This window comes from Coregonus lavaretus, assembly GCF_964263955.1.
Source record: "Coregonus lavaretus genome assembly, chromosome: 24".
Classification (NCBI taxonomy): Eukaryota; Metazoa; Chordata; class Actinopteri; order Salmoniformes; family Salmonidae; genus Coregonus; species Coregonus lavaretus.
The window spans coordinates 16,427,537-16,440,441 of NC_140011.1; the positions used below are offsets into that span (position 1 = coordinate 16,427,537).

Sequence of the window (12,905 nt, forward strand, 5' to 3'; positions counted from 1 at the left end):
AGCTATGCAACGAAATAAACAGAAGTGAGGTGTGAGACTGCCACAGAGCAAACATGATATGAATGCCAATGTATAATCCTAACTCCTAAAACTTCATAAAAAAAGAGCCAAAAGCAGTCTCAAAGGTACTATCGTAATGGAAGAGATGTGTTAAAAAAGTTTGTAGAAAAGCATTAGGAAGAATTAGGAAAAAAAAGGTCCCTTGAAATTGATGCAGGCTGTTTTTTCATTGTCCGTCACTAGATGGCAGTGCCAGCACTGTAGCTTCAAATCTGTTGGCTAAAATATAATTCTTCCCTCTTTGACATAAGTGTAGCCACTAGACTGGAGGGAAAAAGGGGCCAAACCAAGTTTAATGTGCTAGTACTTAGTAATCATATGCTAGTACTTAGGTCTAACAATTAACCACTTATGGCCTCGCTAGGTCTATTCTAAGCATCTTACTTCACACTTCATTTGGTTCCTTCTGTTTTAAGGCTTTTCTTTTTTTGTTAATAAAACTGTAAATATATATATATATATATATATATATATATATATATATATATATATATATATATATATATATTTTGTGAAGCACATAAATCCACTCTTTGTAATGTAGGTACAAAGGACGCTACAGGAAATAAACTTGGACTTTTCAAAAATTTTAAATAACTTGGGACTTAAATATCCAGAAAAGCTTTCCTTCATCTTCTCGACAGAGCCAAACAATGAGAAACAACGTGATTTGCGTACCTGTATATTCATGTCTTTGTTGACATGTATAAAGGAGTCCAACTTTTTATCAATACATTATTAACCTTTTCACACTACTGAGCCAAACCGAGCAGAGCTATACTGGACAATGTGAAAAGTACAGTTTACGTCGGCCCTACAGTGTGAATCAGGCATATAATTTGTGGCTTGAAAAGCCGGCCCTCTAACACAGAGAGAGACGTTTTCAATAGTCCACCAATGGACTGACAAATGTCGAGTTAAGCATAATTACAAGAGCCAAAACACAAAAGTGACATTATGATAACATGCTTGATTGAATAAGAAACTCTATGTGCAGAAATGGCATATGGTAACTATGAACTTCTTTGACTGTATGTGCACTGACTGAACATAGTCTTTGATCAGTTCGGCGCCATCGAGCAGGACAGGATTAACCCCAAATGCAGGTCAGCCACTCCTGTCTGTCTATTTGACCTCAGTCATGTTGCCCTCTAGATAAATGTAGTCATGATAATGTAGCAACACATTACTGCCCTATTTAGTTTTCCAGGGCTGCTGTGTTCGTAATTGCATAAATAATGACACGTAATTATAATTCGTTTAAAATAAATATGTCAATAAATACAAAAATATGAAACCTTGAGGGCTCTGAGTGTTTGTAGGAAACATTTGAGAAACATTTCACGAACAAAAGAAATAGCTACAGAAACTCCTTCCAACAAGTGTGAGAATGCATTAACACTGAAAAACTAAATAACTAACAATGCAGTCTATAAAACATTCAGTTTAGTCACTTATGAAAAACAAAAAATGTTTACGTCCTTGCCCTTACCTGCACGTATACACTTTAAATGAGCCTATGGCACGTTTTAATTCATAAATGAATTCTGGAAAAAAAACAGTAACAGTAACGGACCACCGTATGACACATATTTACACAGAAATATGTAAATATTGAAATGAACCATATCTAACTGTGGCTAAAATACTTCTAATATGGTCATGACTCATATTAACCTGCATTTTAAACTAACAGAGTACAATATGGTCCATATTTTACTGTAATTGTTAACAGCATTATGCTTAAATGGCCTATCTCTACCTGTAGTTTAAACATATAAACTTCTGCCTAATATGGGCATTTGTTACGTGTAGCTCTAAACCCTACATGTGCCAGAGGCCAGTGCATCAAGTAGACACAGTGGTTGCGTGCCACGCCATCGACTGTGTCATTGACTGACAGATTGGTATAACATATGATGTGGTTAGCTGATACTTAAAATACCTATCCAGGCGTTGTAATATCTGGCAGGCGTCAGCAACGCCTGGGCGTAAGAATGTGCTAGCTAATGCCACTCCTACAAACCAGTGTATGTCCCTGTCCCAGGGGTCGGTATTGGCCTATAAGCCATGTCAGTCGCTCAGAGAGAAGGGGCGGGGCGTAAAATCATGGAGGTCAAAGGTGAGCTCCAGACCCATCCAATCAGCTCTCAGCTTACATCAGGCCTAGCAAGGCTAAATAAATCAGGCCATCTTGGAAGACAACATCAACATCTATCAACAACATTTAACTCTTCCACCATTTTATGTTTTTGTTTTGTTTTAGAAAGCCATGACGACTGGACACACCAGGCCTTTTTGGACAATAATGCTATCTTCCAAAGAAAACAACGTCCATCTCCAACTCCTCCATTTTGTTTTTTATGTTTTGTTTTAGAGAGCACTGGCCTTTAGGCCAAATACACCAGACCATACACCAGCAGATATTCGAAAGACAACATTGTTGATCTCCAACTCCTCCATTGGTGTTGTTTTAGAAGCACAGGCATTTGGCAGAATACATCAGGCCATTTAGGCCGATAAGAGTTGAAGTTGTCTTTCAACAATGTTTTTGATTTAATCTCAATCCACACATGTCTCTGAGGCAGCGCCCCCCAGTAGGCTGGGGGTGTCAGGGCGTGTCTGCGTGTTTGTAGTAACCCTTCTGGATGGCAGCGAATGCAATGCTCTCAGCGGAGCGCCTCTGGTCCAGGCTGAGAAGGGCCTGGAGCAGGGCATTGATGTCCGCCTTCAGGCCCTCCTTCTGCATCCAGTTCTTCAGCAGGTCATACACCTTGTCGCCAGGGGGGGCACTCTCAGCCATCTTGATGTGGTTGTCATTGACGCCGATGTAGCGGAAAAACTTGTTGTGGATCCGTATGTCCAGGCACTCGTCGAAGAGGTCAAAGCTCTTCTTCAGGGATGTCTCATCCCCTGGGGAGAGAAAAGAGAAGAAGTGGTACCTTGGTTCATTGTTGCTACTATCAAAAATAGGGGATTTATTTCCTGTTTTCCACCAAGAAAATGTGGCTCTAGTTATAGACAATAACCGAGATCCAAACTTTTTTCCTGAACCAGTCACATGGTCAGGACAAAAACTTATTGTACTTTAATAATTCATTTTAAAAAAGGTAAGCAGCAAAAACAGTAATAAGAGAGCTTTTCTATAGATAAACATGTACAGTCCTGCACTGATTTAATGGTGCTCTGCATCAACTATTATCTATTTCAGAATCTGTGGTGGTCTGTCATTAATGTTTGTTGAAATGTATGTACGTTTAAATTGATGGTTTGTCTTTATTCATCTTTTTTCTTTATGTTGAAGTTTGGACATTAAGTCCCAGCCAACGTCATGTCTAGTTTTGGATCTATGTTTGTGGAATGTTAAGCTGTCTATTGTCTTTTTATATGTATATTTGTGTATTGTCTAGAAAACTAAATTAAATTATTTTTACAAAAATAAAGAAAAAAAAATATTCTGTGGGGGTCTGTTCAGGCAGTGTGCTTCCCCCGTCACATTTTGTCAATTTTCTCAGCCTTACAATAGAGCTCCTTGTTAGGGTCCAAATTGTAAATTGTTGCTAACCTTATAGTGCCGGAGAATTAACTCATAAAGCAATCAACCACTGAATACAGAGGTAACGAGGTTTAAACGTGGAGCCGTTAGTAAATAAGTGCTACACACACAGAATTTACTTCAGGGAGAGATACACACAAAGCCAAGCTATATTGACTACATAATAGTATAGTTCAGTAGCACGCACTACTAGTTAAATACCCTATAGGAGTCCCTATTCATCAAATTAAAATCGTAGGATGAAAGGACCCCATATAAAATCCATAATTTAATAATGAATCAAATTCATGATTGTTTAGATTTTCTGAGGCCTGACATTAACTTGACGGTATTCCATCTCTATGGAGTGTATTCAGTGAGGTGAAACGCTCAGAACTTTGCATATAGAAATGTAACTAGTACACCCTATTCACCTGACGATCACACAGTATTTGTTCTACACAATACATTTCTATTTGACCGTTCTGTAAAAATGATCTCTTCTAAACAGACCCCAGTCAGGACATGATGAATGTGTTCTTTATGGTGTGTGTGTGTGGAACCTCTCCCTACTAGGACCCGGCCCACCCTCCAGCTCTGTGTGGGGTTTCTTACCTAGCAGGGACACCAGTCTATTCTGCAGAGGATCATCCTGAAACACAACAGAAGGAAAAACAATAGTTAACCACAGTCCTTCTACAGACCACCAGGGGCCACCAGGGACAAATCTGTTATCCGTTTAGAAATAAATAAAATATTATTAGTATTATGAAAGTCTGCCTTGGTAAAAATACTGAAAACTTCATAGGACATGTGTCTGTTGCAGGAATACACAACTCCATTATCTGCCCTCTAGAACTGAAGTTGTGCTCACATGATCTGGTGCAAGCAGGGCTTGTGTGGTTTTGTGTCCTGGGCCAAACCTAGCCCCAGGGTCCCTGTCCCTCTGTCCCCCCTCCTACTATCACCGTGCCCCCTACCTTCCACTCTCTCCCAAGTTCCCTGTCCTCATCTAACCTCCTCTGCCCCCATATCCCTCAAGCTCTCCTACCCCACACCCCCAACCATCTCCCCTGCCTCACTCACCCTGGCTGTGGGCTGCAGTCTCTGGGCGGAGGGGCTGTGTCGGGGGGAGCTGCCCGACGAGGCTGCCCCGGCGGTGGGCAGGGCCGACAGGCTGGTCTGGGAGGAGCTGGTGGTGTTGGGCAGGCTGTCGCCCAGGCCCCGGTCCTCATCTTCCCCCAGTCCCAGGGGAGGGGAGGCCTTGATCAGGCCATCCTGGGTCTCCTGCAGCAGGGGACGTGACTCGGGACGGACCTCCTCGCCCACCTCCCCCTCCAGGCCAGCATTCTGGCTGTTCTGTCTCTCCTCTGCTGTGGGCCCACTCTCATCCTGAGGGAGAGAGAAATATATATATATATATATATATATATATAGAGAGAGAGAGAGAGAGAGAGAGAGAGAGAGAGAGAGAGAGAGAGAGAGAGAGAGAGAGAGAGAGAGAGAGAGAGAGAGAGAGAGAGAGAGAGAGAGAGAGAGAGAGAGAGAGAGAGAGAGAGAGAGAGAGAGAGAGACATTCTGAGAAGACGCATTAAAACATTTCACCACCAGAGATTCATATCAATCCAACATACATATATTGATCTACACTGACAGTATATAACATAACCCCAATGGCATAACTAAAGGAATAGAGATGGGAAAACTTACAATGGCAATCTTCACGATGTCACTGGAGTCACAGCAACTGTCTGAACCTGAGAGACAAACTAAAACACATAGAGAACTATTAGACAATCAATCTACAATGTTTTGAGTCAATATTTATTTCAATACACAGGAGTGGCAAGGGACATTTCTTTTGGTTACTCACCTGGCCGAAATGTACATGGCCTCTTGATCCAAAGCCACACACCAATCCCGATGGCGAGGAGGAAGAGCAAGAGCAGAATGACCAATGGCGTAACTTTTGGGGAGGGGAAATGAGGAAACAACCATTTAGAACATCGGTATTCAAACATTCTCAGTGGGGACCCCATTTTTTCTACAAGATTTCTGGGGATCCTGTTTTTTCCACAATCATTTCTCGTGACCCCACCCCAAATCTAATGACACAACCGTCAAATCTGTAAAATTAGATTTTTACATCAACAAATAACCTTAAATTCATTGCATTTTCATCAGAAACCAATAAATACATTAATTCAATACAATTGTATTTTTCAAATGATCTTTTTCAAAAACGTTTGCATATTGTCTCATACAATAATCTGTACTCTTAATTTGGTGTACATAATAAAACTAACAAATATTTGGGGCGACCCCACTGCAGTTCCCCCGAGACTCCACTAGGGGTCGCAACCCCGACTTTGAATACCACTGATTTAGAATCATGTCTCAGACTTCATAGAAAATATGCATATTCTTTCGCAATAAAACACCTCATAACCTATGACTTTACTAAAGTAGGAATTTGCTCTCCACTGACGAGCATGTGACATCAACTGTATGCTGTTCATTCTGTTTATTTGATTGGTCCTCAATAAAAATGATTCAGAGACTATAAGACAGAGAGCTAAAGACTTATGTAGACCTACCTATGGTCTCTGGTGAGCTGGGGGCGGGGGTGGGGAGGGCAGTCGGGTGGAGGGTAGGAGAGACGTCCCGTTTCCTACACACAGTGTTGGAGATGGGGGTGCATTTCTTCACCACCTCCTCCCCCGCTTTACAACTGCGAAGACAAGAAAAGAGATAGAGGAATTAGTATAATATTTTTTGAAGGGGCTAGTGTTAGTTCAGTAGAGACTTGGTTAAAATATGACATAATGCTAATCTCAGATCTGTTTGTGTAGTCTTGCCAACTCCTATGGTCATGCCAATAGGAGTTGGCTATACGGCACAAACAGATCTGGGACCAGGCTACTGTTTAGTATGCCTAGTGGTGTGATCTCTGGACTGGGGTCTGGAGGTGTAAACATGGCTCTAAATTGTGACAACTTTGGTCGTATATGCTCCTAAATATTTTTCTGTGCGACCTCTAATTTTTATTTGGGAGGACCAGTGCGCCTAGAAAAAAAATCACCCACATAATAATTGTTGTAATGATGATGCTTCGCTGTACCGCTATTTCCGAGTGCCCTAGAGAAAAAAAGCGAGCGCAGATTTGTGACCGTCATGATTGCACCATTACTACAGAGAAAATATGTCTGGGCGATATGGCCAAAATATCATATCACAATATTTTTCTTATTTTTGACGGTATGATGGTTTTTGACAGTATTTTTATGTTTTTGAATAATACAAGTTCCAAATATGCTTCATGAGTAGTGCATGACCCTAGGGTGGCAACACATACATTGTAAGTGGTTTTAATGGGGCTTTCTGATTGTTTTAAACTGTTCAATCAAACTTCAACCCAAAATAATTTTCTGCATTTCCTTAATTCATTTGTTATAATTTCCACACTGTACCACATTTGTTTTGTCTTTGTATGCCTCTATTTGGTGAAAAGTCAGGTTTCCTTTTTATTATTTATTATTATCATCAAAAACCATGTATTTTCAATGGATTCAATGGCAGTTCTTACTTTAGCCACAAGGGACTGATTTCTAGGGTGCTTCTGGCGCCTACGCTGCCTCACAGGCAATATTCATGGTAAAAAAAGTACATGCGCTCACCCAAAGCTCTTGGTAGAAAATTGGCAGTTCTCAACTGTTAGCACTCTATTACTGCTAACGATTGCCATAATTTTTCGAGTTTCATCACTCAGTTATTATATTTATATTACATTAAACAACCCAGACATTGAAATACCGTTATGTAAGGTAAAGTAAAAAATCCAAACCGGTCCATGCATCACCCTTACAAAAAAAGATAGCAGTTTTGAACCTGCAGTAAATGTGCAGTAATTGCAGTCAACTGTAGTATTTTGAACGCAGTAACTGCAGAATAACTGAAGTGATACTGCACAGTAACTGCAGTTACACTGCAAAAAACGTGTTATTTTGGATGCAGTATTTTCAGTATACTGCAGTTATACTGCACTCTAACAGCAATATTTTTTCGTAAAGGCAATACCGCTATACACTGAGTGTACAAAACACTGCTCTTTCCGTGACAAAGCCTGACCAGGTGAAAGCTATGATCCCTTATTGATGTCACCTGTTAAATTCACTTAAATTAGTGTAGATGAAGGGGAGAAGACTGGTAAAACAATTATTTTTAAGCCTTGAGACAATCGAGACATGGATTGTGTTTGTGTGCCATTCAGAGGTTGAATGGGCAAGACAAAAGTCTTTGAACGGGGTATGGTAGTAAATGCCAGGCGCACCAGTTTGAGTGTGTCACGAACTGCAACGCTTCTGGGTTTTTCACTCTCAACAGTTTCCCGTGTGTATCAAGAATGGTCCACCACCCAAAGGACATCCAGCCAACTTGACACAACTGTGGGAAGCATTGGAGTCAACATAGGCCAGCATCCCTGTGGAACGCTTTCGACACCTTGTAGAGTCCATGGCCCGACGAATGAGGCTGTTCTGAGGGCAAAAGGGGGTGCAACGCAATATTAGGAAAGTGTTCCTAATGTTTTGTAAACTCAGTGTATAGTACAATACGGTTTACCACCCAGCCCGAGAAAACGGCTTGTTTCTAGCCCAAACCGTTCAAAAGTTTTACCCATATTACCAGCACTACGTTTTTTTTCCTTCCATCACGCTTTGGCGGCCATTTTTTACATTCATAAACGATGTTATGGGCCGTTCTAAAACTACTCGCGAAACATTAACCATTTGTTGACACCTTGTTCAGTCACGTTACCTAATTAGCTAGGTAGCTAACAATCTGGCAATTTACCAGTATATCCAAACACTTAGGGGCACAGAAGGAAAAGGGAAGGCTTCTGACAGATCGCTTGGATGTCTTCACTCACTAGTTTGACAATCTTAAAGAAACAGTGTACAATTTTCAATGTAATGCATCTCAATAGGAAATAGTGCTTTTTACATAATATTCCACAAATTACTTTTTAATTTCAATGACAGGTATTTGTATCAACAGTTTTATAATAAACACGTCTTTACAGGATTACATATTCGCTTCTAGGGCAAAACATGTGCTTCAAAAGTAGCTAGAATTCTTATAGGCCCAATATAGGCTGTATCTCAATCAATTTTGTTAAGATTCTGGTGCTCCTAAATTGTATGTTGTTTGCCTAACTTTGATTTTGTTTTGTTTTTAGCCTTGGGTGTACATTTTGAAGTTGGCACTCACTTGGCACATCTCTTGCAGACCTCACAGGCCTGCTCTGGCACGCAGAAGGTGCCAGTTTGACACTGGCACTGGGTGTCTGTTGTACTGGTACAGGGCACTGTCTGGCTCTGGTCTGTGAAGGGAGGGAGGGAGGGAGGGAGAGAGTACTGATATATTGTACATTCAATAATACAGGTAGCAGTTTATTTTACAGTTCTGTTCTGTTTCTGCTGGTATATATCACTAGGTTATTATTATGTAACTATATCCTTATCAGACATTTAAAAAATGTATGGTAATGTAAAGTAAGGTGTAGTCATATGTTTATATGAGTCGGACCAATAAACTAAACCGATGCCAAGGTAAAAAATAGCCACTAAATTGACTGGGTCGTAAAATCTTTTAAAACAATGACCCAACAAGAACCATAAAAACACGATTTTACAACATGTGAATGATAAGAAAATGAATTCTGCAGAAAGTAACTTTGTAATATAGCTAGCTAAAGCAAAAGACTAACAAGATGATATAGTAGCTGGAAAATACATTTTCTTAAATACGATGTCTGAGTTTTGATTGAAATCTGTCTTTTCTTAGATGTTCTCTCTGTATAGGGCGTGAGAGACTATTTGATGAAAGCCTTCTGAAACAGCATTTTCTAAACCACAACTTAATAAAATTGTGATTTCGAACGAGAGTTTTAAGACAAAGATTTGTATATATTATGTTTACACAGTGTGGACTGTGAGGTGTGTATGCACTGATGCACTCATATAATAATGTTCTTTCTCAATACCTCAGTGACTAGCCACAGGGTACAGACGTTAGTTCAACATCTAGTTTTGATTTACATTTGGTTGAGTTGTCAACTAATGTGAATTCAACATGAAATCAACAAAATAAATCCCTATGTCATTGGATTTAGGTTAAAAGTTGGGTGAAATTACTAAATGCCCTTACGTTGATGACTTTTTGCAAATCCAATTTGTTTTCCACGCCATCACATCGATTATTATTTTTTTGGAACATGGAAACAACATTGCTTCAACCAGTTTTTTCCCAGTGGGGAAGCACAAAACATGTCACTCCCCTGTAACAGTAATCTCCATAGTCTCTTTTCTTTGGGTCAGGCCTTTCATATGGCGTGGGAGACAATACAACACAACCACACCCAACTGCTGTGCAAGGTAACGCAACCACGCACGCACACACACACACACACATGACTCTCCTGAGACAGGTAACAAACAATCTGCATTCAGTGTGTGTGAAACAAAACCACAAAGACACACCAACATATGCCATGTAATACCACTGGATCATGGAGCTTTTAAGACAGGGAGAAAGCCACAATGTATTATTCTGCCCTCTCCGGAACAAAAGTCTATCAAGCTAAACTGTGATTGCCCAATGCTCCATGAAAAAACTCCCGGAATGGGTGTTTACCTTGGTTAATAGTTTATGAATTGGCAACAGACAAAAGAGAGAGGCACTCTGGTTGATTGACCAGAAATAGCTAACTTCATGTAAAATGGAGAGTCTCTTCTTCTAACGACACAAACTTGTTGTAAGATAATCCTTTAAGGACAGCTAAAGAGGGCAGGTAACAGGTAAAACAACAAACAACAGTTACAGGACTACAAATAAAAGTCAGAGGACTCCATTACCCATGCGACAGTGGGTACAGGGCAGGCAGCGGTTCATCCCGTTGGAGTGTTCTGTGTAGGTGAAGCCATGTTCGCAGGGCATGCACGTCCCCTGCTCCATGTTCCGGTCACACGCCCTCTGCACGAACGTACCTGTCGATCAATAAACCAAACAACCAATAAAACATTTACACAAATACAAATACTCTGTTATAGCCTTTTTATTTGTTTTATTTAACCTTCAACCAAATTTAGGACACATTTAGCCTGTAGCATTTCTTTGAGTAACACAAAGGGTGGTGTGCTTGTGTATATGTGCGTTGTGATGGTAGTGTGTGTGGGTGTGTGTGTGTGTGGGTGTGTGTGCGTGCTTTTCCTATGTCTAACTGGAATAGACTATATACTACTAGTGGTTTTGTGTCTTCTTTCTTGGTTGAAATATAACATTAGCATTTTTCCTGCTCCGTTCATGCACGCAATGCTTTAGGCACCTTATTATCATGTGTTAAGAGAAAAGACAGTACGATACTATCACACCACAAAGAGAGGGAAAGAGAGTGAGAGAGGGAATGAGGAAGCGTGAGAAATATACAGAGGAAAAGCTTGAAAAGGTAATTGGCATTTCTGACTAGTTTGCCAATAATATTTCATATTAGAAATGCAGAATAGTGATTCAACTGGCTGCTAGCTTTGGCTAGCTAGCTAGCGAACCCCCTTTTTGCACACAAATTTTATACATATGTGTGTGAAGAACAGCTATGCCAGTGCATTCCAATTAGTTGGATCGTTGCAATGACGTACAACAGGCGACGGCGCATATTTATTGCATTATAGCAAAAAAATCTACGGGCCGTGAAAGGCACCATATTTGTTGTCCCCAAAGAAAACTTATGTGGTTAACCTATAAAGCGTTACATGGGCTTGCTCCTACCTATCTTTCCGAGTTGGTCCTGCCGTACATACCAATACGTACGCTACGGTCACAAGACGCAGGCCTCCTAATTGTCCCTAGAATTTCTAAGCAAACAGCGGGAGGCAGGGCTTTCTCCTATAGATCTCCATTTTTATGGAACAGTCTGCCTACCCATGTGAGAGACGCAGACTCGGTCTCAACCTTTAAGTCTTTACTGAAGACTTATCTCTTCAGTAGGTCATATGATTGAGTGTAGTCTGGCCCAGGAGTGTGAAGGTGAACGGAAAGGCTGGAGCAACGAACAGCCCTTGCTGTCTCTGCCAGGCCGGTTCCCCTCTCCACTGGGGTTCTCTGCCTCTAACCCTGTTGCAGGGGCTGAGTCACTGGCTTGCTGGTGCTCTTTCATGTCGTCCCTGGGAGGGGTGCGTCACTTGAGTGGGTTGAGTTACTGACGTGATCTTCCTGTCTGGGTTGGCGCCCCCCCCTTGGTTTGTGCTGTGGTGGAGACCTCTGTGGGCTATACTCGGCCTTGTCTCAGGATTGTAAGTTGGTGGTTGGGGATATCCCTCTAGTGGTGCGGGGGCTGTGCTTTGGCGGAGTGGGTGGGGTTATATCCTTCCTGTTTGGCCCTGTCCGGGGGTTTCTTCGGATGGGGCCACAGTGTCTCCGGACCGCTCCTGTCTCAGCCTCCAGTATTTATGCTGCAGTAGTTTATGTGTCGGGGGGCTGGGGTTAGTTGGTTATACCTGGAGTACTTCTCCTGTCTTATCCAGTGTCCTGTGTGAATTTAAGTATGCTCTCTCTAATTCTCTCGTTCTCTCTTTCTCTCTGAGAACCTGAGCCCTAGGACCATACGTCAGGACTACCGGGCATGATGACACCTTGCTGTCCCCAGTCCGCCTGGCCTTGCTGCTATTCCAGTTTCAACTGTTCTGCCTGCGGCTACGAAACCCCTACCTGTCCCAGACCTGCTGTTTTCAACTCTTAATGATCGGCTATGAAAAGCCAACTGAGAGACCTGAGCCCTAGGACCATACGTCGGGACTACCGGCCGTGGTGACTCCTTGCTGTCCCCAGTCCGCCTGGCCTTGCTGCTATTCCAGTTTCAACTGTTCTGCCTGCGGTTATGGAACCCCTACCTGTCCCAGACCTGCTGTTTTCAACTCTTAATGATCGGCTATGAAAAGCCAACTGAGATTTATTCCTGATTATTATTTGACCATGCTTGTCACTTATGAACATTTTTGAACATCTTGGCATGGTTCTGTTATAATCTCCACCCGGCACAGCCAGAAGAGGACTGGCCACCCCTCATAGCCTGGTTCCTCTCTAGGTTTCTTCCTAGGTTTTGCCTTTCTAAGGAGTTTTTCCTAGCCACCGTGCTTCTACACCTGCATTACTAGCTGTTTGGGGTTTTAGGCTGGGTTTCTGTACAGCACTTCGAGATATTAGCTGATGTAAGAAGGGCTATATAAAATAAAAATTGATTGAAAAATTGATTGAC

General features: G+C 41.6%; 1 protein-coding gene across 1 annotated transcript in view; it reads right to left on the reverse strand.

Moving 5' to 3' along the window:
- Positions 1-732: 732 nt before the first annotated feature.
- The window catches only part of LOC311100001 (tumor necrosis factor receptor superfamily member 10B-like), a 35,186-nt gene continuing 23,013 nt past the window's right edge, over positions 733-12,905 (reverse strand). The window contains exons 3-10 of the mRNA XM_084140730.1: positions 10,510-10,641; positions 8,864-8,975; positions 6,193-6,326; positions 5,469-5,561; positions 5,306-5,364; positions 4,682-4,987; positions 4,211-4,247; positions 733-2,973 (exon numbers count right to left, since the gene is read on the reverse strand). Of these exons, the coding sequence (XP_083996856.1) occupies positions 2,672-2,973; positions 4,211-4,247; positions 4,682-4,987; positions 5,306-5,364; positions 5,469-5,561; positions 6,193-6,326; positions 8,864-8,975; positions 10,510-10,641 (1,175 nt within the window). The 3' untranslated portion in view covers positions 733-2,671. The remainder of the gene's footprint in view (positions 2,974-4,210; positions 4,248-4,681; positions 4,988-5,305; positions 5,365-5,468; positions 5,562-6,192; positions 6,327-8,863; positions 8,976-10,509; positions 10,642-12,905) is intronic.